The following is a 24452-nucleotide window of genomic DNA, read 5'->3' as shown; positions in this document are numbered from 1 at the left end:
AAACGATCCGAGATCACACATGAACTCCCCCACCCCACAACTCCACGGCCTCCTTCCCCGCCTGTCACTTTCGCACGACGTTGGGGCTGTAAGGCGACAAGGTCAGGCAAGAGCAGCAGACGTGCCTAGCTGCGCCCAGAGACCCGCCCGTCGCTCGGGCGGCGGATGGGCACCGTTTCTCGCCGCCAGGGGCCCGCGCTTGCTCCTCAAGGTGCCCTCGATGACCCTGCGTGCTGGGAGCTTCGGAGGGGCCTTGCCGTCGGAGGTCACGCAGGGCCTTCCCGCTCCACGCTGGATTAGGCAGCCCTGCCCGCAAAGCCAGCGCCTGCCGCCCAGAAGCGCCCTCCCGGGCTCCGCGGGGATGCAGCGGGTGGGCTGGGCGCCCGAGAGGGCGGGGAGGAGCCGGCCAACCGCCCGCTTCACGTGGCCCCGGGGCAGCAGGAGGTGCTACCGGGAGAGCCTCGCTCCGCAGAGCAGCCCGCGGCTGAGCGGAGTCGCCCATGAGCCGGTCCCTCTGCTGTTCACTCCCTCTCCAGCTCCACTTGGCACCCAGGAAAAAGAGTGCCTGCTTTCCCCGCAGAAGCGCTTCCCCCTGCTGGCAAATGCCAGGCTCCTCTGGGCAGGAACCACACGTGCTCAGCCAGCCAGCCAGCCAGGGATCCTGCAGGTGCCGCCCCACTGCCGTCTTTTCCCCACGGCACACCAGGCAACATCTCGCGGCACACTAGTGTGCTGCGGAACAGTCGTTGAAAAACACTGATCTAAAGAGTTAGAGCTTGGTGCCTTGTATTAACCGTTTGTCTTTGCCAAGTTCAGAAGAAACAGCTTGAGAATTTTCAGCTATATAGCTGCGAATAAAATGTTTTAAGTGTGCTTTAGGTGCAATATACAATGTGACACTAGATGGCGATGGTGAGCCTTATGGAAAATTCAAAGTATTTTTAAAAAAGCATCTTCAGAACGGTTTTTATATGTGTGTAGATTCCACCTTTATTCTCTGAGCAGAAATGAAAGCTGTGTCTGGATCGGATAGGTGGGGATTCAGGTGTTTCAGCTGCCCCAACACTTGTTTTGAGTCAATTTACCATTGCTTGTGCCTGTTCGGCAAGGAGATCTATTGTACCACATTTTGTCTTACCTGGCTCAGAAATTTGAAATGTGAGAACTCATAATGCTCTTGCTCAACCATGAGGCAAGCCTTACATCCTTAATTTTTTTTCTCTGACTCAGATTTTCACCTGAACCAGAGAAGAATGTAAAATTCTCTCCCCCCCGTTTGCTTCCGAACCCATTATCCCCCACACATGTCCACTTACCTCTCTCTTTCTCTCCTCCTCCTCTTCTGCTTTCTTTCTCTCCAACATCAGTCATGTTGCTACCATCGTTCGCCTGATGCCAGGAGCCCTGGGAAATGCAATTTTCCCAGTGTGCCTCACATTTGTAAGCAGTTGTGTGGGAGGGAAGGGAGATAGTTTTGGAGGGATGGGGAGTGATCAGGTGAGCAGATGATAAAGACGGAAGGAGGGAATTTGCTCCTCCTATGGAGGAGGGTGGGCGAAGGCTAAGAGGACCCCTTTGTGCTCTCCTGTGATTATTTGGGTTCAGAATAAACTGAGCTATTTTTCCAAGTGTGGGAGGGAATATTTCAGCGTGGTTCCTCCTCCCAGTCTGGTTCTCAGCCTGATGTGAGGTATTTATCACTAGCTCAGAGAGGTGGAGAGAGAGAGAGAGAGAAAACACACACACACACAGAGAGAGAGAGAGAGAGAGAGAGAGAGAGAGAGAGAGAGAGAGAGAGCACATATTATGAAAACATGGGATTTAAAAAGAGGTTAGCAGAGAATGGGTTAAAAATAAAATACAGACTTAAAATGGTAATCAAAAATGTTATTGCTTAGTTAACACGCAGATGCGGCAATCTTGTGCCTGCTGGCTTCAGTGTTTTCCTTTATGCAAGCCTACCTCGGTATAATCTAATAATTGCCTTGTTTCTTACTCTTTCCGTACAGAAAGTTCCTGGCCCAGGGAGTTACTGGCCTACAAAGCAGTCTCCAAAACAACCAAGAACCATTGAGAGCCTGGGAAGAGAGCACACCATCTTCTTCAGCAACACTTCAGAGCTTTAGAAAACAAGAGTGGTGCAGTACATGAAATTCAGGGGCACTGATTCTGAAAAACCACTCCTTCTTCTACCTCATCCATATCCCGTTCCTCACCAGGACCGATCTGCCCACTTTTCTTCCCTAGGCTTTCAGTGGGCCACAGTGCTAACTAACACCACGATGCCATTTTGTGCACTGGGTCCCCTGTCTCCATTTCCTCCCTGGCCCCTTCCTCGCATCCTAAGAGTCTCCATTGTTCCTGCTGTTTGACGTGGCTAAGTTGTGTGTTCCTCCACCACTCAGTACGCTTCTTTCTGTTAGCAAGGAAACTGAACGATGGGAATAAATCCTGACCCCGGAGCCCTTGTGAGCTGGCGGTTGGGCTGAAGCCAGGTTCCTCTGCTGCCTCGAGGGTACCAATTTTCCTGCACTCCTCTCTGGATTCGGTAGAGCTTAACCTGAACTAGATGCACAGAGCGTTTGATCAAGGACAGTCTCTGCTAAATGCAAGATCTGCAGTGAAAAGAAGAAGAAGAAGAAAGAACACAGATTGCTGAACGATTCGAGGGGGCTCAGCCTTCGCAACCTTTCCCAGAGGTACAAGGGGGAAAAAAGACTTTGTTGCTGATCTTTTTATATGCCACAGCTTTCTGTTTCCTCACCCCACACCCCACCCCACGTATTTCCAGTCAGTCAGAGCCTTGTCTATCACTCAGAAGCATCCCCACCCCCAGGAATGGTACTGAAGTCAGTAGAGCCACTCTGGAATAAATGGCTTTAGGATATTGGTGCTGTTCTCTTTGCAAGGTTTCAAAGGGTGGTGTAGCCCCAGATTGGAGGCATCTACTAGCAGAACAAACTTTCATTCATGTAGTAGGGTTTCTATTTCTACTCCTCATCCTTGAGGTCCCATGAGTGGGGAGTAGAGGGTGGGATTGCTGGAACAGCGTGGGCATTAGGAGGTGCCGTGGGGAAGAACTGGTGGAAATTCTACACACACACACACCCCTTATAGGAACCGCTGCTGAATCTCATTCCTTTCTGCAAACAGAAGAAGCCTTTATGGCAATCATATAATTTTTGTCAGCAAAATATTGAAAAGTGTGTGTGTGTGGGGGGGAGTGGGCTATAATGGAGGACTGGCTTACAAAGCAGTCCTAAGTTTATTCAGAAGAAGGGAAGTTCTGCAGAGTTTAATGGGGCTTCTTATTTTATTTATCAACGTTTATATATTGCTTAGCTAAAAAAAATATCTAAGGGGTTTACCTAAAATGGTGTAAAATATTCATTTAAAAGCACGATACCGACATACGTTAAAAAACAATAGAATTAAATTATAAAATGCATTCTTATAATTAAAAAAGAAAAAAGAATGCCGTACTATGTACATACGGGGATTAAAGCAAAAGTGCAGGCTTTTATTACACTTGTCCTGCTTCCACAGGACTTAATATATGAGATTCCCAGCACACAGTGACAGGTTTAAGACCTGCATGGCTTTAGATCTGGGATGGGGGGGCCTTCCAGATCGCCCATCAGCCCCAACCAGCATGGCCAATGGTTTGGTCGGGAATTATGGACATATTATCTTGTAAGTGAATTTAGTATGACAGCATAAGCAAAACATGGCATGTTATGCTTGCAAATAAAAAGGTAAAGGGACCCCTGACCATTAGGTCCAGTCGTGACCGACTCTGGGGTTGCGCGCTCATCTCGCATTATTGGCCGTGGGAGCCAGCGTACAGCTTCCAGGTCATGTGGCCAGCATGACAAAGCCACTTCTGGCGAACCAGAGCAGCACATGGAAACGCCGTTTACCTTCCCGCTGTAGCGGTTCCTATTTATCTACTTGCATTTTGACATGCTTTCGAACTGCTAGGTTGGCAGGAGCTGGGACCAAGCAACGGGAGCTCACCCCGTCACAGGGATTCGAACCGCCGACTTTCTGATCAGCAAGCCCTAGGCTCAGTGGTTTAACCACAGCGCCACCTGGGTCCCCTATGCTTGCAAATACCATCACTTTATTACAGATGCCTGTGGGACGGTTTGACCTGCTTTGCAAATATGTTTCTGGGGTTTTGATTCATTTTGTATTGGATATATGACTAAGCTGATGATAAATGTCCGATAAGTACTGTCAATGATCTCCTGTACTGCTGTGTGCGGCTGGTGCTTGCAGCATTGTAGTTTAAGGGCAGATGGGAATTATAAATCTATGAGAAGTAAACTTCAATGCCCATAATTCTTTAACGGGGGGAATGTACTTTAAAGGTATAGTGTTATTAAACAAAGCTTTGGTCTTTGTTTTGTCTTGAAAGAACACGGTTCATTTTTTCAAATACACTCACTCTATATTTTTATTTTATTTAAACCCATTATTATATAGAAATTAACAAAGGAATGTTAAAAAAAGCAAATAAGTGGATGACCTAATTTCAATCAGTGGGGTCTTTTACATATACTCATAGAATTTGTGACAGTAAATTGCTCTTGAAACACATTTTCTGTCCAATTTTGTCCTCTTAATGGAGAGCTTCAGTCAGCGAGGAAATTCAGCAAGAAGGAAATGACTGGCTGATAAATGAACCGAACTCTCGAAGGATTATTGATCGTCATCCAAGGAACTCTGGAGAACAGGCCTTTCAAAATAAGGGAACAGTCTTTAGTGCTCCTTACATACCCTCTGACATTTGCCCGATGAAAATAGGGGCGTCCCATTCCATAATGATAATTTTACTACAGTATTTATACCCCACACATCTTGCTGGGTTGCTCCAGCCACTCTGGGCAGCTTCCAACACATATAAAAACATAATAAAACATTAAACTTTTTTTTAAAAAAAACCTTCCCCATATAGGTGGCTCAGGGGTCAGATAACTCCATACATCATTTCTCTGATGAAAATCGGGGTGTCCTAAGGAAAAGCGGGACATTCCAGGATCAAATCAGAAACCGGGGCAGCTTCTCTAAATCAGGGGTGTCCCTGGAAAATAGAGACACTTGGAGGGTCTGTCCTAATAACTTTTTTTTGCCAGTCTACATAATCTCAACTGCATTGTCTTTTCAGAAGTGCTGTTCAATTTCATTAACTTGAAAGCAAGCATCAAAGTTCAGCATGTCACGGCTAGTTGATCTCACCAGCACTTATGTGGTGTTAATTTCGGGTGTTAATATGCGGGTAGGGACCTGCTGATCGGCCCCATCTATACTGTACTGTACATTTAAAGCAATATCGTACTACTTTAAACATTCATGGCTTCCCAGAGCATCCTGGGAACCAGTTTGGTGAGGGTGCTGAGATTTGTCAGGAGACTGCTGCTCCCAAGATCTAAAACGTCCAGTGTTATTCTGACTGCAGCTTCTCATCCGCTCATTTGGCTACTGCAGTTTGCAGCGCCGGAACTGTCCTGGGAAAAATAAGCATGGAACAAACACGTAGTTACTATTCTTCTGTAACTAGCCAAGCTAGCTTTAGACACCACAGTGAAATTGCTATTCTATGGTCTATAGCATTTTGGAATGAGCTTTGCCAAATATTTGTTGCAGCTCTGATGGATGGTCATCTGTCATGGAGGCTTTAGTTGTGATTATTGTATTGCAGGGGGTTGGACTAGATGTCCCTTGGGGTCCCTTCCAGCTCTACAGTTCTATGATTCTATGATCCAGAGCACATATGCAGTACCTATAGAGACCATGGAAGGGCAAATATGTGCATTTGGGTTTCATTCGGTTTCTCATTTTTCCAGCCTTAAATTCAGTTCTCCACATTGAAAGGACCTATATTTCATAATTAGAATCATAGAGTTGGAAGAGACCACAAGGGCCATCCAGTCCAACCCCCTGCCAAGCATGAAACACCATTAAAGCATTCTTGACATATGCCTGTCAAGCCTCTGCTTAAAGACCTCCAAAGAAGGAGACTCCACCACACTCCTTGGTAGCAAATTCCACTGCCAAACAGCTTTTACTGTCAGGAAGTTCTTACAAAGTGGATGGCTTAGTGAGTTGCATGAAGATGCTTCCCATTTCCTTCCTTTCGTGAACAGGAAAGAGGTGTTGATTGAAGAGCAACTTAACAAGTCAAATGCAAGAGCTCCTAGAGGAAAATAAACAGAAGCTACAATGCCAACCATTGTGCATTGTGGGTCACATAACCTTGCTGTCCGTGGTAAGACCCAAGGGCGTACCCACCATGCGGCAAGTTAGGGCAGCTGCCCTACTCTAGAAGCAGGGCTGGTGGGCAGAGGCGGAGCACAGCCCGGCGGAGCGCGAGTTCGCCATTCCCGCCGCACCGCGCCGCACCCTCCCTCCAGCTCCCCGGCGCGCCCTCAGGCAAGGCCAAGCGCGGCGGGGAACCAGGGAGCGCGGCGCGGTGGGCGGGAATGCCGAACGCGCGCTCCGCTGGGCTGGGCTCCGCCTCCGCCCACCAGCCCTGCTGCTAGGGAGGGGCACAGCCCGGCGGAGCGCGAGTTCGCCGTTCCCGCCCACTTTGTGGCCCCTCCCCTTTCGTGCCTTGGCCCCTCCCCTTGCCCCCCCCTAGTTTTGATCCTGGGTACGCCCATGGTAAGACCAGTACCACAGGCACCATGGCACTTTTGCAGTTTCATGTTGAGGCAGGAGATGAAACATTAAACATTTAGAAACTGGGGAGTGCAATGCAGTAAGCACACATCTGCAAAAACGCAGAATGAGCTAATACATTTTGAGGGGAAATGTTATGAAGGCTAATGCTTCCATAATATTCTCAGTTTTAGCAGATGGAACAGCAGATATCTCTGACATGGAACAATTGTCTCTAGGTGTAAGATTTCTGGAAGAAAGTGATGGGAAGGCCGTACATGAGGGGTTTCTTGGGTTTGTTTCAGACCAAACTATGGTAGGCACGGCCTACACAATCCCATCTGCTTGCTCTGATCCTGATTTAGATCTCAGTAAGTTAGAATACGACGGTTGTTCCATCATGGCAGGAAGAGAAGGTGGCGATCAAGCACAAATCAGGGCAATTTCTCTTCAGGTAACCTTTGTTCACTGCCCATCCCACTGCTAAACTTACTGGAAACGATCTGTAAGTGTGATGTGTATAATACAGCTGACACAATTAAAGCTATCGTAAAAAATTTCCATGACAGCATCTGAAGATAGAATCGAATACTCAATGTACTAATGTCGTGTAAAACACGGTGGACCCAAAAATGCAAGGTATTTTCTTGCAACTCGAGCAACCATCAAAGCAACGCCGAGAAACGATAACTTTTATACCAGCTGTGTGCATCGATGACACTAACTTTTATTGTTTTCTCTTGTGAACATAGTCTTCAGTGCTGGAGCCAGTCACGCAAGCTCTGCAATCTGGGAAGTTAGATGCAATGGAAATGAAAGCCCATATACAATAGTTGTTGGGAAATATTATTATTATTTATTTATAAATATATGGAACAACACAGGGAAGCTAGTGAAGACACTAGGCACAGAGGAAACCTAACTCCCAAATAAGGCCGGCACACCCCTGGAAGGTGAATATATATATTAAAGGTGGGATGTGCTGAACTCAGGAGCTGCCCAGAGTGGCTGGTAACTCAGCCAGATGGGTGGGGTATAAATAATATATTATTATTATTATTATTATTATTATTATTATTATTATTATTAGGTGCATAGCAAAGGCCTTCTTATTCCAGTGGAAATTTTCAGATGCTGTTGGGATTCCTCTTCACTTCACATCTGAAGGCAGCCCTGTTTAGGGAGGCTTTTAATGTTTAATAGATTATTTTATTTCATTTTTCTGTTGGAAGCCGCCCAGAGTGGCTGGGGAAACCCAGCCAGATGGGCGGGCTATAAATAAATTATTATTGTTGTTGTTGTTGTTATTATTATTATTATGAATTTTTACTGTTTTATTTTGTGTGTGTGTGTGTTTTAATGTAGACTGCTCAAAAATGCCAGTAGAGCAGCATATAAAAGCCATAAATAAACAAACAACGGGGCAGACGTTAGTTAGAGAATTCCAAAGGGTGTGAATGGCAGTTCCTTTTCCTAGAATCCAGCGACATTTCAGGAAAGATTTTTGTGGTCCTCTGAGGGAAGAAGACAGGCCGCCGCTGGCTCACTGGAGTGTCGGCTTATGTCAAGTCAGGTTGGTCATGCAGAACTGCTGAGTCCCAAATTGCTCTCTGATGGCTCTGCTGAGCTCCTGTCAGGCCGACTGGCTCTTTAGAGAATGACAGGCCCCACAGATGTAGCCGGAGCAAAACGGAGGCACCAAAGTGACATTTTCCCGATGCGGAAGTGAAATGTGTGTCCGTGTGTGTTTATATGTGTGTGTGTTTACAAATGTAGCCATGCTGTTCCACACACACACACAAAAGATCTTCGCTCTGAGGTAAAGGTGGAATGTTCTAGAAAGCAGAACTGTCCAAGTTGGTGGCCGTCATGAGGAACACAGAAACCTGCCATCCCTCTAACTCAGTAGTGTCTGCATTAAGTCGCCAAGATTTCAGGCAGGGGACATTCCCTGCCACCTCTGGAGATGCCAGAGGATTGAACCTGTAGGCAATGGGTAGGCAAACTAAGTCCTGGGGGCCGGATCCGACCCAATTGCCTTCTCTCTCTCTCTTTTCAAATTCATTTTTTATTGTTTTTCCATATCCAAAACAAAACATCCAAAGAAAGGTATCACAAAAAATTTCAAAAGGATTTAAACAAGTCTGTACACATATTTGTCCTAATAATACATTCCAATATATACAAATGTTCAGCCAGGAACCTGACTTCCTTCCTTCCTCTCCTTGGTTTTCCATTTTCTTCTCAACTTTTATGCGCTTTCTTCCTTTTATCCCTGTCTTTTCCCTTAAGTAGTTCTTATTATTTTTTGAGACATGGCTTTCTGTCTTTTATGTTGCAGTTTTCATGTCAATCCTACTAGTGCTTTCACATTTTTACAATGTTCCTTTAAGTAATCTACAAATTTGCTCCTTTCCTTTTGGAACCTCTGATCTTTTTGTTCCCTTATTCTTCCCGTCAACCTTGCCAATTCTGAATATTCCATCGATTTAGCCCTCCACTCATCTACTGTTGGAATTTCTGTTGTTTTCCACCTTTGTGCTAGTACCATTCTGGCAGCAGTACATGAATAACCTTTGGTCATTTTTCTTAATTTCACTTCCCATCAGCCGACCCAATCGCCTTCTCAATCCGGCCCGCGGACGGTCTGGGAATCAGCATGTTTTTAAAAGAGTAGAATGTGTCCTTTTATTTAAAATGGATCTCTGGGTTATTTGTGGGGCATAGGAATTCGTTCATTTCCCCCCCTCCAAAATATAGTCCAGCCCCCCCACAAGGTCTGAGGCACAGTGGACTTCTTTGTAGGCAAAGAAGATGCTCTCTCACTGAGCTGCAGTCCTTTCCTACCGTAGATGTACTACTCACTACTTGTGGTGAGTACTACAGCTGTCATCTTTTTGTTCTGGGTGTCAGAGAGTGGGCTGTTTAAGAAGATGTAATACAAAAGAAAATGAGGAGGGAATAATACCCCCTCCACACACCCTTTTCGGTTAGACAGCAATCATTAGCAATTTCCCAGTCATGGCAACATGCTTCTTTCCCTTTTGACAGTGTACTAGCGCTGGTTTTCCCACATAATACAATATTCCTGTAGTCGTTTTGTGGAAGAGGCTAGGCTAGGGAAACTTTTGCAACTGGGGGCCATTGCTGTCAAGTTCTCCCTTTTTTAAAGGGAAATTCCCTTATGCTGAATAGGCTTCCTCGTGAGAAAAGGGGAAACTTGACAGCTATGCGGACCAGGGGGGGGGGCACAGTTAGCTTTTTATAAAATGCATTTTCCTCTCTCTCTGCTTATCTTTTTATTCCTTGCCTATTGACACTTCAACAACATATTAGCATTTGTCTGTATGAACTCTTTTAATGCCTTTATTTGTTTTTTTATGTGCTTTTCGTAGAGTTGGAAGGGCCCCCTAGGGTCATCTAGTCCAACCCCGTGAAATGCAGGAATCTTTAGCCCAATTTTGGTATGCGAATCCATAACTCTGGGATTTAATATTCTGACTGAGCAACTCCAGCTTATATGCTGATGGTTTGTGTTGTATTTTAGTGATTTTATTTACCGTTTTTACGTTGTGGATCCCTTGGTTTAAAAGAAAAATTAAGTAGTTTATGAACATTTTAAACAAATTAGCAATTTTAAAGCGTTATTTTTAACACAAACCTAAATATCATTTTGTTTATTTATTTATTTATTACATTTGTATAGCACCTTTCATCCATCGATCTCAGGGCAGCTCACAACATAACAATGCAATATAAAAATGAAAAAACACATCATAGAATCATAGAGTTGGAAGAGACCACAAGGGCCATCCAGTCCAACCCCCTGCCAAGCAGGAAACACCAGGAAACATAAAAATGATAAAAATCAGGAAATGATAAAAATAAACTAAACAAAACCAATTATCCCTCCTCCCGCATAAAATAAACACAACAGTGCTATTCGACCTGTGTGTGTTAATACAGGCTGATTTTTAGTAACTAAATCTTTCTTCATTTCTTTTTAATTCTTTCCTTTTTGTCAAACCCCTGTTGAAAAGGTACAGCTAGTGCAGCTCCCACATTTCAAGTTTGACCAGTTCGGTGGGAGGAAACCCTCCCATTTCCAGATTCTCTTAGGGGAGGGCAATGGGGAAGATTTGAGAGTGCAGAGAACAAGATGCAGAGGGGGTCCCATCCTCCCCATTTGATTTCATTTGCTGTCAAGGCTTTCCATGAACTACAAATGCTCAGCACTTTGCATGTTGCAAGAAAGAACAAATTTGCTGGCAGGCTCAAGCACCTAGGAAGAGGTGCGTATTGCGCAGATGTGAGCCAAAGGTTTGTAGTAGCAACCGGAACAAATCTATTTATTGCGCGAGTGTAGGTTGCCAGGCACAGCCCTGCTGGATGATAAGGCTAATGAGAAATAAAGTGGGGTTTTTATTTTACTTTGTTTCACAATGCTGTGCAAACAATTGCACAGACGGAATGGCATTTGAGGGGAGAGCGAGAGAGCCGGAGCTTTTGTCTTAAAGCATGTCAGGATTCTTCCCTTGTGTACATTGCAAGTGTGTCAATATTTGCAACCCGAGGCATGGTGTACGCGGTATTTGTTGCATCCATTCCAGACCAGCCGCCACTCGCCTGAAACTTCACACCCTGACCTGTACTCTGCAAATGTCTTTCGCAACACTTGCCGCTCTGCATTGCCTGGACAAGGGTAGATGCCCCCAGAGGCATCCTTGAGTCGAGAAAGGTCAAGCTACCTCATGCCCAACACTTCCTATTGCTGGCACTGATATTTTCACCCACTTTGCTTGCAAGCTGCAGATCCACCCCATTGCCACCTGCCATCATTTGGAAAGTGGCAACAATTAATAGCTTTCTATATACCGTACATACAGGGGCGTAGCAAGGGGTGCGTAGGGGGTGGTCCGCCCTGGATGCCACCCTGGAGGGGGGGTGACATTTGGCACGCCCCCTTCCACGAGCGAGCAGCCAGCCTCCACTCGGTAAAAAGCCTCGCTCAGCGGCTAGCTGCTCGCTCACTTGCTCGGCCGCTGACGCCCCTCCCTGGCCCACTGCTTGCCTCCTCCCCAACAGGAAGAAGCAAAGCGTGCTGGCTGAGCAGGTGAGCGAGCAAGCTGCAGAGCGAGCAGAGGATCCCGGCGCAGGAGCGGCGCCGCCGGCAACCCGCTCCATAGTGCGCATGCACAGCATTGCTACAGAGCATCGTTGCGCATGCGAAGCCCCGGGTGACCGAGCAGCTCCCTATGTCGCTGTATACATATATACTGTACATACATATACCACTATTCATATGAAATACATATGAAAATATCAGAGCACTTTACAACAATGGTATACGAAAACATACTCCCCCCCCAAAAAAAACCCATTAGAAGTTAACGCCAGCTAACTATTGCGGAAAGGTGCATTAATTAATTGCCTGCATAAGGAATGGGAAAGTTTTCTGGAAACATCTAAAAGTTGGAACAGAAGGCACCTGCTGAATCTTGGTTGGCAGAGGACAGTATTGACCTGGTGCCTTTGACTGAAGCCCCTTGAGATACATCACCTAGGGATTTTATTTTATTATGAATACCACTGCTACTATTGCTACCGTACTACGACTATCCAGGTAAAAAAAAAACCCTTGCAGTTGAAAGCATGGATGTGTGGCTCATGTAATGACAACATAATCACAGAATTGTAGAGATGGAAGGGACCACGAGGATCATCTAGTCTAGCCCCCTGCAACGCAGGAATCTGTTGCCCAACGTGGGGCTCGAACCCACAACCCTGAGATTAAGAGTCTCATGCTCTGCCGACCGAGCTATCCTCATTAGTTTGGCCTGGCTGGGGTTGATGGGAGTTGAAGTCTGATAACATCTGGAGGTCCAGAGGTTTCTCCATCTGTGTTCTAAGTCATTAGTTGATTTCCCTTATAATGCGCTCAAAGATGGGAAAGGACTGTGATCTCTATTAAGAGTTTTTAAAGGTTTTGGGATAAGTTGACTATGGTTGTTATTTATTTTCTTTGTGAGATCCAGCAATGCTATTTCGTGTGTATGTACAGCATGTGTAAACATGCCCGAGCGATGACAGAGGTCTCTTGGGAACCAGCTGGCTAAAAAAGAGAGAGAGAGGAAAAAGAGAGAGGAAAAAAGTTGCACATTCTTCACAAAACTTGGGCGGGGCTGGGAGTGGAGAAAAGCATGGCCTTTCAGGGGTGGTTTTATATAAGAACAGAGGGCAGTTAGATCAGGACTGGCAAAACCTTTACAGTGCCTTGTGGATAATATTTGGGGTGCAGGAGCATGTCAGTGGTGTATGGGGCCAGAGGCAAAAGAAGGAGTGGTATGATTCTTACTTCCATATACTAGGCGACATTCCAGGCAGGAAAAAGTCTGAGGTTTCTACACATATTGCCTCCCCCATTCAGGCAAGTGAGAGGCATTATGGAGAGACCTACACCATATGTTTAAAGCACGTGGTTTGCCCCAAGGAACCCCAAGTTTGTTAATGGTGCTGGGATTTGTAGCTGTGTGAGGGATAAACTACAGCGCCCAGAATTATGGGGGAGCAATGTGCTCTAACCGATCTGTAAACATGCAGTGGGGGTGGCAGTTCAAGGATACATTCCAACCATGCAAAAAGCCCTTGAGAAGGGTGTGTTGTGTGGTCAGTAATGGATTTGTGACCTGGGGGGGAGGCGGTGAGCTTGGGTAGATTCCCTAGGGCTGGATAGAGAGACCTGGAGGGCTGCATTTGGCTCAGTTGTACTCAGGCCCGGCTCTAGGGGTAGTTTCAGTGGCGCGGGGCGCCGGGCCGGCAGGAGGGCACTGCGCGTCAAAGCCATGCGGAAACCGCGCTGCGCGCTGCGCCCGCCCACTAGGGCAGGGGCGCCGGAGCGATCTCTGCGCCACGGCGCTGGGGTGCCCGACCGGCTTGAGATGGCCCTGGTTGTACTCAAACTTCTGAGTACAGCAAGAAGGGAGTGACATTGGAAGGAGGGGGGGGGAAGCTGTTTTTCACAAAGGCAGAAGTTTGAGGAAACGAGTGGAGAAACACTGAGAGGAAAATGCGGATCGAACCTGCAACTTTGGCATTATCAGTACCGCAACAGTGGCTTGACTAAAGCAGGGATGGAGAGTAACTAAACTTGAATTATCAAAGTTCAATAGCACATTCCATGCGAAACAGTGATTGTGAGGCCTGGGTAGAGTCCCAAAGGCCAGGTCCAGAGTTTTGGAGGGCTGTACTTGGCCCCGTGACCTGCAACTCCCCAACTCTGCTTTTAGGTAAGGAGTGGGCAGCTTTTTTCCAACTCAACCACCAACCCCTTCCCCACTCCATCCCTTTTCCTCTGTCCCATGCCAAGGCCTCAATGTGTAGCAACCACAACATCCAGTCAAATTCTGGTCTTCCCTCTCCTTCCCTCCCTCTACTATTCCTCTGGGATGGTTCTGGAAAGTCCATGAAGCCCCTTTCAGCACAGCAGCCAACTGGCTCCTTGCCTTGCCTTCAAGGTGGTCCTTGGACGTGTCTTGTTTAGTTTTGAAACTGTCCTTCACGCTATCCTGGATTCTTCCCCTAGCCAGAAATGCAATTTTATGTCTATCACGGCTCTCGGCTTTGGAAATTACGCAGGGTCTGCCTCAGCCAGCAATGCCGCAAATTAAGTTACTGTCTTGCCTATCATAATGCATTAACATAATGCCTCCCTATCTGTCTCGGATCCTGAGTCCTTTTCTCCCTCATTATCAATAGCTGGCAAGATGCATTGCGCAGAATGTCTAACAGGTTATGTAAGGACAGCGAGGGAAGCTCTCTGCAGGCCGTCAACTTTAATTGCTTTGAACATCTGTATGTGTATAGATCCACCTGTGCCTTTAAGTCTGTCAGTCAATCATAACAGCATGCCCATCACTCAAGACTGGCATGCTTGGAATTCAAGCCATCGTCTTCTAGCAACAGATTTGACCAAAGGGTCATCGTGAATTACATCCTAGCCAAAAAACAACATCAAAGCAAATGCACAGAGGTCCCAACACCCTATCCTCAGAAGAGTCTGGATTAGGGGTTGCCCTTAGTACACACCTGACACCTTAGAGCTGGGGTGGGGGTGGGGGGCAGACAATCTACATTGTCTCTGATATCGTGGGGTTCTTAGTGGCCTCTAGTTCTCTGGATCTACCCACTGGGAATTTTCCCTCTCTTCTGCTTTGTGTGTGTTTAAGCGTGTGAGCAGGGATGAATGCATCTGTTAGTTTTGGTATACCTGCTTCTCATTTTATCCAGTTCTAATTTCTGTTCTTTACATTTCTACAACAGTTTGTTGTATATACCGGCAACTAGATATCTATATCTAATGTTATAGGAAACTTTAGTGTGAATTTATTCTGTTACGCTTATTTTTGTACACATGACTTGCCCGGAGGAGCTGAAGGACAAACTCTGAGAAAGTGGAAGCTTTAAAGGAGAGCTGTATTTCAGTATGTGCATTGTTTTGGGAAGTAGCTGTACAGGTTTGCATCAACATGCAAAATGAACTGATTGCTCCCCACCCCCCACCTTATGTGTGAGACAAAGAAGGAGACAAAGAAGGATTGGCGTGGTGCAAAGTGTGCAAAAAGAGCTACTGTATACATTCACCTTGCAAACTACACCCATTTGGGGCTTGGGTTGCGCCCATTTTGGTCTCTGGCTCTATCAACTGCAACCCTGGATGACTTTTAACAGAATCATGGAATTGTAGAGTTGGAAAGGACCCCCCCCCCCGATCACCTAGTCCAGGGGTCATCAGCAGGGGGCCGGTCCACTGTCCTTCAGACCTTGTGGGGGGCCGGACTATATTTTTTGGGGGGGAAATGAACGAATTCCTATGTCCCACAAATAACTCAAGAGATGCATTTTAAATAAAAGGACACATTCCACTCATGTAAAAACATGCTGATTCCTGGACCGTCTGCGGGCTGGATTGAGAAGGCGATTGGGCCAGATCCGGCCCCCGGTCCTTAGTTTGCCTACCCCTGAGTCTTAGTCCAACCCCCCGCAATGCAGGAATATGCAGCTGTCCCATATGGGGATCAAACCTGCAACTTTGGCATCATCAGCACCACACTCTAACGCAGGCACCCCCAAACTCGGCCCTCCAGATGTTTTGGGACTACAATTCCTATCATCCCTGACCACTGTTCCTGTTGGCTAGGGATGATGGTAGTTGTAGTCCCAAAACATCTGGAGGGGCGAGTTTGGGGGTGCCTGCTCTAACCAACTGAGCTATCCAATGACCCTCTGTATGGAAAAAGTTCCCGACCCCCCATTTTAGTAGGCCACATTTCCTGTGTTTGCAGCAGTCTCCATTCATTTCAATCCACCTCAGTTGAAATGAATGGGATTCGCCCAAATGAGCAGTGATTATGTGCATGCCTGGGACGCATCTGTGTATCTCCATCCACAATATGCAGGCACCAGTTTCTCCCTCCTGCGAATAGTGTCGAGATGTAGGCCCATCTCAGAGGATCAGAGATACGCCCCCTCCTGCATATCACTGCTTCAATGCTCTGCTGTTTTGTTTTCCACCAAGCATGAAGGGTTGGCTTCTCTCCTCCTTCATTCTTAATGTTCTGAAATAACAGTCAATCTGAAAGAAAATTCTCTCTCCCCCCCCCGCCCCTTGTGGATATTATGACAAGACTTGCTGTAGACAACAGCTCTATTTCTGGAGCGTCAAAACACTCAGGTGATAAGAAACAATGCTAAAAGATGGTGTGCTGTGTGTTAACAATGATACATGATGCCTAGGAAGGATGCGGGGGGGGGATGTATCTTGCAGTATACACAAAGTTGAGTAAGTCACCATTATACGCATCGGGGAAAGTCAAGTAGGAAACACAAGAGAAGTATTTACCCCTCCTATCAGCCAATCACCCATTCCCACCACCCTTCTGAGTAATACCCCTCCCCACCCTCTGACTATACATAAGGGTCTGGTGACTTCTGTTTCAGTGTATCTGAAGAAGTGTGCATGCACACGAAAGCTCATACCTATGACAAACTTAGTTGGTCTCTAAGGTGCTACTGGAAGGATTTTTTAAATTTTGTTTTGACTGCGTCAGACCAACACGGCTACCCACCTGTAACAAGAGAAGTAATTCAGGAAGTAGGTCATTGGCAACTCAGCCCCCAGGTGTCATCAGGTCCACTACTGGACCACGGAGAGGATGCATCTCCTTAACCTCTGAAGAGGCTCGTGTAGCACAGGGCTAACGTAACGTTCTCTCACCTGCCAATCGAAAAGTCTACAAACTCTTTTGGCTCTGTAAGCAGGGCTGGCCCACCCATGAGGAAAGGTGCGGCAATTGCCTCAGGTGGCAGGATCTACTGGGGCAGCAGATCCCCATGTAGATCATTAGTCCCTCCTTGTTCCTGACGTAGATATTCAGTCACCCCTTCTCCCCTGGTGGGAAGAGAGGTGCCATTGTGTTGTTTGCCTCAGGTGCCAAAATCTCTTGGGGCGGCCCTGGCTGTAGAATAGGATAAACTTCATTCCTTCTGCTTTTAGGTGTTCTTCAGATTCCTAGGAAAGACATCAGCCAGGTACAAAGGCTCGGGAACTGGATTTATTTGTTGTGTGCAACACTCTGAAAGAGTTATGGAAGCCAGAACAGCAACTGTCCACACTGTAACATTTTGTTGCATATTGCTTGATATTAAATAATTATTATATAATGTACAACTTATGCCCAGAGGGCTCTTACTACTAGGTAATCCCATTAGAACAGCACCAGCACATTCTGATTCCTAGGTCCCACTAGGAGGCAAATGACTCTCCTGTATCATTAGCCTTGCGCACACACAATTCTTGCATTTATGTTATTACACTGATGAATATATAGATGGCGAAAGATTTGGACATTAATATGTGGAACTGAGCCAGTGTGAAATACGTAAAGAAAAAGAACCCTTGAGCCTAGGGCTTGCCGATCAGAAGGTTGGCGGTTCAAATCCCTGTGACGGAGTGAGCTCCTGTTGCTCGGTCCCAGCTCCTGCCAACCTAGCAGTTCGAAAGTATGTCAAAGTGCAAGTAGATAAATAGGTACCGCTCTGGCGGGAAGGCAAACGGCGTTTCCGTGTGCTGCTCTGGTTCGCCAGAAGCGGCTTTGTCATGCTGGCCACATGAACTGGAAGCTGTACGCCGGCTCCCTCGGCTAATAACGCGAGATGAGCGCCACAACCCCAGAGTCGGTCACAACTGGACTTAATGGTCAGGGGTCCCTTTACCTAACAACCACCACAACAAAAATCTAAGTTATTTGCATGCATGTTTCCTGTTCAACTCTGAATCTCAAAGGGTGGCCTTGAGAGAGCACTAACTCTTGCAACCGCTTGTTCCTCAAAAGCAGCTGCACAGATTCTCGACTCTCTAGGCAATCAGCCCTTACCCTTCAGCAGTTGGAATGTTCGCAAGCATCCCGTGACATCGCATCAGCTTATCAGAGGCATGAGGTGGGGGGCAGGGGACTCACAGGTGACAGCACCTTATAAATCCTATTGGGTGAAAGGGAATCTTAGTCATCCTTCATGCCCTGGCTTAATGGCCTTATTCCTGCCATTGTGGGGGACCTTGACAGCTCAATGGGAAGAATGACTTTCCATGAACTCGGCAACCCCGAGTAGACCTTTCTAGTAAAGGCAGCGCGGTGCTGAATGTGGAAAAGGCGATTTCCGCAATATATACCTCTAATTAATTTTCCTATCCCTCTAGCACCCATCACACTGCAAGCTGCCTAGAATAACAGCTGCCACCCGTGCCATGTAACTGAGAAGGGCCTGTGACACTATTGTATCTGGTTTCTTATCACTTACCGAGTGGATCCGAGTATCCACTGCACAGGCGTATTCATCAAATATGGATGAGGCGGGTAGAATGACTGTTTACACACTGAAAATCTATTTCGGTTACACTGAAAACACACACGAGGCAAGGGGACTGGTTCAAGCAGGTGGCAGGTGCAGAAGAATGGAAAGGGCTTCTTTCATTGTCTCGCTGAGGGGATGCAAGAGTTTGGTTGCTGTGCACGGCGGCAGCTGGCTGGTGCTCTTTTTGTCCGCACTCGGGTTGAACACCGGGGCCACTGGTGAGACCCCAATGTTTCAGACTCCAATGATGTAGCATAGGGCCAGCCCACTGGTTTCACACACAATGTGTCAGGGTGGGCATTTGGCAGGGGCGTAGGAAGATAGGGGCGGTGGGGGCGGGCCACCCTGAGCGGCGGTGTCAGGAGTATGGGCAGGAGTCAGGCTCTGGGGCCTGTAGTGCTTTGCAGGACTGGGGCCTGCCTCAGCTTGTGCTGGAGAAGCAAGGAGTGACCACTCAGTTGAGACCACTTGATATCTCACTGCACCTGGTGGCAGGAGCTGGGAGGGATAAAAGCTCAGCATTTCCCTTCAGCTCTTTGCCACAGCAACGCTACCCCTGCCTGGTTGCCTCTGGCCCATAGCTGCCAAGTTTTCCCTTTTCTTGCGAGGAAGCCTATTCAGCATAAGGGAATTTCCCTTTAAAAAAGGGATAACTTGGCAGCTATGCTCTGGCCTCTCACTCCTTGGACCCTTGCCTTGCCGACGCCTTGATCCTCGACCCTTGGACCTTTGCCTTGCCGACGCCTTGCTCCTTGACTCCCAGACCTTCGCCTCTGCCTTGCTCCGTGACCCTGCGACTGCCTGCTGCTGGACCCTCAGCCCCGCACCTGTTCCTGCTTCTACATCACCATTTTGCCTCTGGTCCTGACGTCCTCAGTCAGGGCTTCAACCGCCCGCCGACCAGACCGTGACAGGTGGGCTTCAAGGGGCGCCATCGCGGGCGCCTGCCCTGTCCCCAAAACGTGTGTCACGCCCCTCCGGGAGGTGCGCCACACCCCCGGAACACAAATTATGCGCCTCCGGGAGGCGTGCCATGCCCCCGGGAGGCGTGCCACGGCCCTCCAGGAGGTGCACCACGGCCCTGGAATGCGTGTCCCGCCCCTCCGGGAGGTGTTCCCCCACCCCCAGTGCTGGAGCATGAAGCTCTGCCACTGGCCTTTGGTACAGGTCAGCGATAACTCACAAGGTGTCAGTGGACTCACTCAGGCCTAGTGACCACAGCAATTCTTCCCGGCAGGTCTTGCCCCAACGAGCCAGTTGTGAGGAGTGAAGGCCGTGTGATCTTAGGCAGAACAACAGCCAGAGTTGTGACATGTGCAAGCTGGAAGCTGGGAGACACAGAGACATGTCTTGCTCTGTGCTGGAAGCCTAAAAGGGGAAGCAAGAACTATGGGCATGTTTAATGCTGTGAGCTTCTCCGTCCTATGCTCAGGTTGTGTATATGTACTGAAGCTAAGTATGAAAGTACTGTTTTATTTTATTATGATCAGTGCTGTTTTTCTAGAAAAAGAGGTGCTGGAACTCACCATGAACACCTCCCTTGTTCTCTCAGAGTGGCAATGGTGCGTACCTGAGAGGTGCTGGAACTGAGATCTGGTGAGTTCTGGCTGGAAAAAACACACCCAGCGTTGGCCTACAGTTATATGGGAATGAGGTCTGACAGAATAGGAGGGCGAGTGATATTTGCTACTGACCAGCGCCAATTTTCACTGAGGTCAATCAATGGTTTTGGCAAATGAATGTCAGTTCGAGAATTGTGTGCAGTTACCTAGAAGGTACAACACACCCAGTTACGCTATTTACAAAAAAGACACGTTTGAAAAGTCAGGAACAATCCAAACCTCTTATTTCCTGTCAAAATCTGCTTTCAATCTTCTTTACCCGCAAGTGTATTTCTGCTTTGGAGTAATCAGTAGATATTATTTCACTACACACACCAGATAAGAGAATTAATACACGATTTGCTGATTCTTCCTGAATACTAATAATGCAATTAGCAAGAGGGAATACCTTCCATCGATGAGATCATCCGTATGCATTTTGATAAATATGAAAGCGATATTTTTATCTGGTCTGCTCTGTGTAATAGACTTCTCTCCTATGATAGCCACTTTTGTTTTCTTCCTTGTTGTCGCCCACAAAAGAAAGGTTTATGTTAGTTTATGTTTCAGTTTATGCCAGGGGTCATCAAACTTTTTCAGCAGGGGGCCGGCCCACTGTCCCACAGACCTTGTGGGGGGCCGTACTATATTTTGAAAAAATAATAATATGAATTCCTATGCCCCACAAATAACCCAGAGATGAATTTTAAATAAAAGCACACATTCTACTCATGTAAAAACACGTGGCAGGCCCCACAAATAACCCAGAGATGCATTTTAAATAAAAGGACACCTTCTACTCATGTAAAAACATGCTGATTCCCAGACCATCCACGGACCGGATTTAGAAGGCGATTTAGCTGGATCCGGCCCCCGGGCCTTAGTTTGCCTAACCATGGTTTATGTGATCGTGTTTGCCTCCATTATCTGCTTTGTCAGTACTTAATTGAAAATCTCAATAAACAATTTTAAAAAATAAAAAAGAAGCAGCTGTTTAGAAGCTGCTCATGGGGGATAGTCCAGGATCAACACAAGTCACATCCAAGCTGTGTAAACATTTTTGCTCATGGCTGGAGGTTACAGGAAGTTAAGGTTTCTCAGGAGCAATCCAAAAGGGTTTGAACTGCTGAAATGTACAGTGAAAGAACAGCAGCAGCAACCCCCCAAAATATATCTCCCCATTCCATCGGGGAATGCAAAAAGCATCATCTGAGTTCAAAGTCCCAGTTCAGCCATGGAAAAACACTCCAAGAGGGTGTGAAGCAGGGCAGGTGAGACTCGTGACCTGGGGTGTGGTGTGAGGAGTGTCCCGAGGGCCAGATGGAGAATTCGAGGGCTGCCTTTGGCCCCCATGGCTCAGGTTCTCCACTCTGCTCTCAAAGGTGGATCATGCCTTGTGGTAAAGTTGTGGTGTTCTCTTCTCCTTTTGAAAAAACAAAACAAAACAAAAACCTCCATCTCTTTTTTTCTTGGAGGTTATCCTTGGAGCAAGTTATTATCCTTTCACGTGGATAATGAATTCCTAGTGGTCTGGTCTGAGCAGGTTTCTGCTCTGGAAACCGAAGCTTGTAATCCAAGGCAGTGTTTATGTTGTCAGCCCAGGACAAGGGGATTTGCAGCCTTGGATCCTCACATTCATTTGCTAATTACCTCAGCCAGACAATGACTTGTAGGCCGATCAGCCAGCTACCTCTGACCCACAATGGCCAGACTGCCCTTAACCCCTTGAACTCACATTTCCCCTGAAATAAATACACATCATTGTGAAGCCAGCTGCAGTTTCGCCTCTCATATGACTACAGAGTGCAGGCGGGCAGGGATGGGAACAGGACTCATTTCTAAGCACCTGTTTCCAAGCGCTTCTAAAGATGGCAACACTTGCACTCCTCAAAGCTGCAAACTGCTCTTGCGCAGGGTTTCCATAGCATTCTGAAATGGAAAGGTTGTTTCAGCTGGTTGTTGTATTACACTATCATTTTATTTTGCTGTCTATCTCTTTGCAAACTGCTTTGAGAAGAAAAAAAAAGAGGTTTGTCTGTTTGAACCAAAGGAAAGTTGCAGGCCGTTCTGTGCAAATGTGAACAGGTCTCCTAATAAATAATAATAATAATAATAATTTATTATTTATACCCCGCCCACCTGGCCAGGTTCCCCCAGCCACTCTGGGCGGCTTCCAACAGAATATTAAAATACAGAAATCCATCAAACATTAAAAGCTTCCCTAAACACGGCTGCCTTGAGATGCTTTCTAAAGGTCTGGTAATTGTTATTCTCTTTGACCTCTGGTGGGAGGGCATTCCACAGGGCGGGTGCCACTACCGAGAAGGCCCTCTGCCTGGTTCCCTGAAATTTGGCTTCTCGTAGCGAGGGAACCGCCAGAAGGCCCTCGGCGCTGGACCTCAGTGTCTGGGCAGAACGATGGAGGTGGAGACACTCCTTCAGGTATACTGGACCAAGGCCGTTTAGGGCTTTAAAGGTCAGCACCAACGTATTGGGAGCCAATGTAGGTCTTTCAGGACCGGTGTTATGTGGTCTCGGCGGCCGCTCCCAGTCACCAGACTAGCTGCCGCATTCTGGGTTAGTTGTAGTTTCCGGGTCACCTTCAAAGGTAGCCCCACGTAGAGCGCATTGCAGTAGTCCAAGCGGGATATAACTAGAGCATGCACCACTCTGACGAGACAGTCCTTAGCATCCTGTAATTCTTTTGTCTTTTTGTCTGAGGCAGATCTTTCAAACATACACACCTTTGCTGGAAATGAGGGCTTGGGGTGGTCAAAAACAACAACCTTCCATTCTGGCACTGGAGGAGACACAGAAATCCTTGGCTTTTTCACGTCCTGGAGGGGCAGACAAGGCTGCTACCCACCCTAGCTTTTAAAATGTCATTGATCTACCACCTCAGGTGATGATGGAGCAGTAAACTTTGGCCTTGTGGGTCTTGTCTACATAAAGAAGGTCTGCAGAACGTGTTTGAATACAGGAGGTCCCACCTTCAATCCCCAGCATCTCCAGGTAGGCCTGAACTATACTCACCTGAAATCCTGGAAAACAGCTGCTCATCAGTGTTTAGCATTGAGCTGGAATGGCTGGTTGTCTGAGCTGGCATCAAGCAGCTTCCTATGATCTCCCACAATGCCTCTGTTTCAGTGATGGTGCACCCAGTGGCTTTGGGGTGGGATGGGGTGGCGCAGATGGCAGGCCCCACCAGCTGAAAATTCATCTCTTCTTTTGTGGGCCTTGGAACCAGGGAGCCGTTTTTGGCTCAGGGCTAGTTCTCACCATCTCTAACCTGGATTAGGATAATCCCTTTGGACTAACACAGATTAGGATAAGAGTTCGTACAACCACTCCCTGTGAATTGTCTGCTTTAGCTCCGTTTAGGTCATGTAGTTTATTTCTATTTAGCACATCCTGTCAAACTCTCCCCACTTTCCCATCAGGTCAGGGCCAGGGGGAATTAGATGATGTGACTTGAATTGGCAAATTGGGTTGATACAATCTCAGCGTTGAGTCATGGCACTGTGAGACAGCACCTGTCTCATACCTCCTTGAAGATTCACGATTCCATTGCACATGAATTGCTGGACATGTGTTAAATTGCAGCCAGTAGTTCACTGGAATTATGTAGTTCACTTTGAATTATGGTGCTGGAGGAGACTCTTGAAAGTCCCATGGACTGCAAGAAGATCAAACCTATCCATTCTTAAGGAAATCAGCCCTGAGTGCTCCCTGGAAGGACAGATCGTGAAGCTGAGGCTCCAATACTTTGGCCACCTCATGAGAAGAGAAGAATCCTTGGAAAAGACCCTGATGTTGGGAAAGATGGAGGGCACAAGGAGAAGGGGACGACAGAGGACAAGATGGTTGGACAGTGTTCTCAAAGCCACCAACACGAGTCTGACCAAACTGTGGGAGGCAGTGGAAGACAGGAGTGCCTGGCGTGCTCTGGTCCATGGGGTCACGAAGAGTCGGACACGACTAAACGACTAAACAACAACAACAAGTTCACTGGAGGCTTTTCTCAGGATTGGATTCCCGAAAGCTTGTGATATTTGCAGCAAGCAGGAATTGCAAGGAATGAAAAGCAGCAGGAAATGACTGCACACACAACACAACACATCTTTCTCCATGAAATTTGTTTATTCATCTAGTGAGAGTCATTTGAAACTCAATGCTATCACATTTCATATGAAAAGGCATATCAAATCTCAGCAGCATCACAAACTAGTTTGCAAATAAAATCAGATATTATGTGTGGCTTCCTTGAGGATGCTACAT

The 24452-nt window shown here is 47.0% G+C and overlaps 1 protein-coding gene across 1 annotated transcript in view; it reads left to right on the top strand.

Moving 5' to 3' along the window:
- STPG4 (sperm-tail PG-rich repeat containing 4) overlaps window positions 1-4344 on the top strand; it is a 29392-nt gene extending 25048 nt beyond the window's left edge. Inside the window, exon 6 of the mRNA XM_035110490.2 lies at window positions 2010-4344. Coding sequence (XP_034966381.1) covers window positions 2010-2126 — 117 coding nt within the window. The 3' untranslated portion in view covers window positions 2127-4344. The remainder of the gene's footprint in view (window positions 1-2009) is intronic.
- The last annotated feature ends 20108 nt before the right edge of the window (window positions 4345-24452 follow it).

Source organism: Zootoca vivipara, chromosome 3 (genome assembly GCF_963506605.1).
Source record: "Zootoca vivipara chromosome 3, rZooViv1.1, whole genome shotgun sequence".
Lineage (NCBI taxonomy): Eukaryota > Metazoa > Chordata > Lepidosauria > Squamata > Lacertidae > Zootoca > Zootoca vivipara.
The sequence above is the reverse complement of the archived record's forward strand: the minus strand, read 5'-3'. Positions and strand labels throughout refer to the sequence as shown.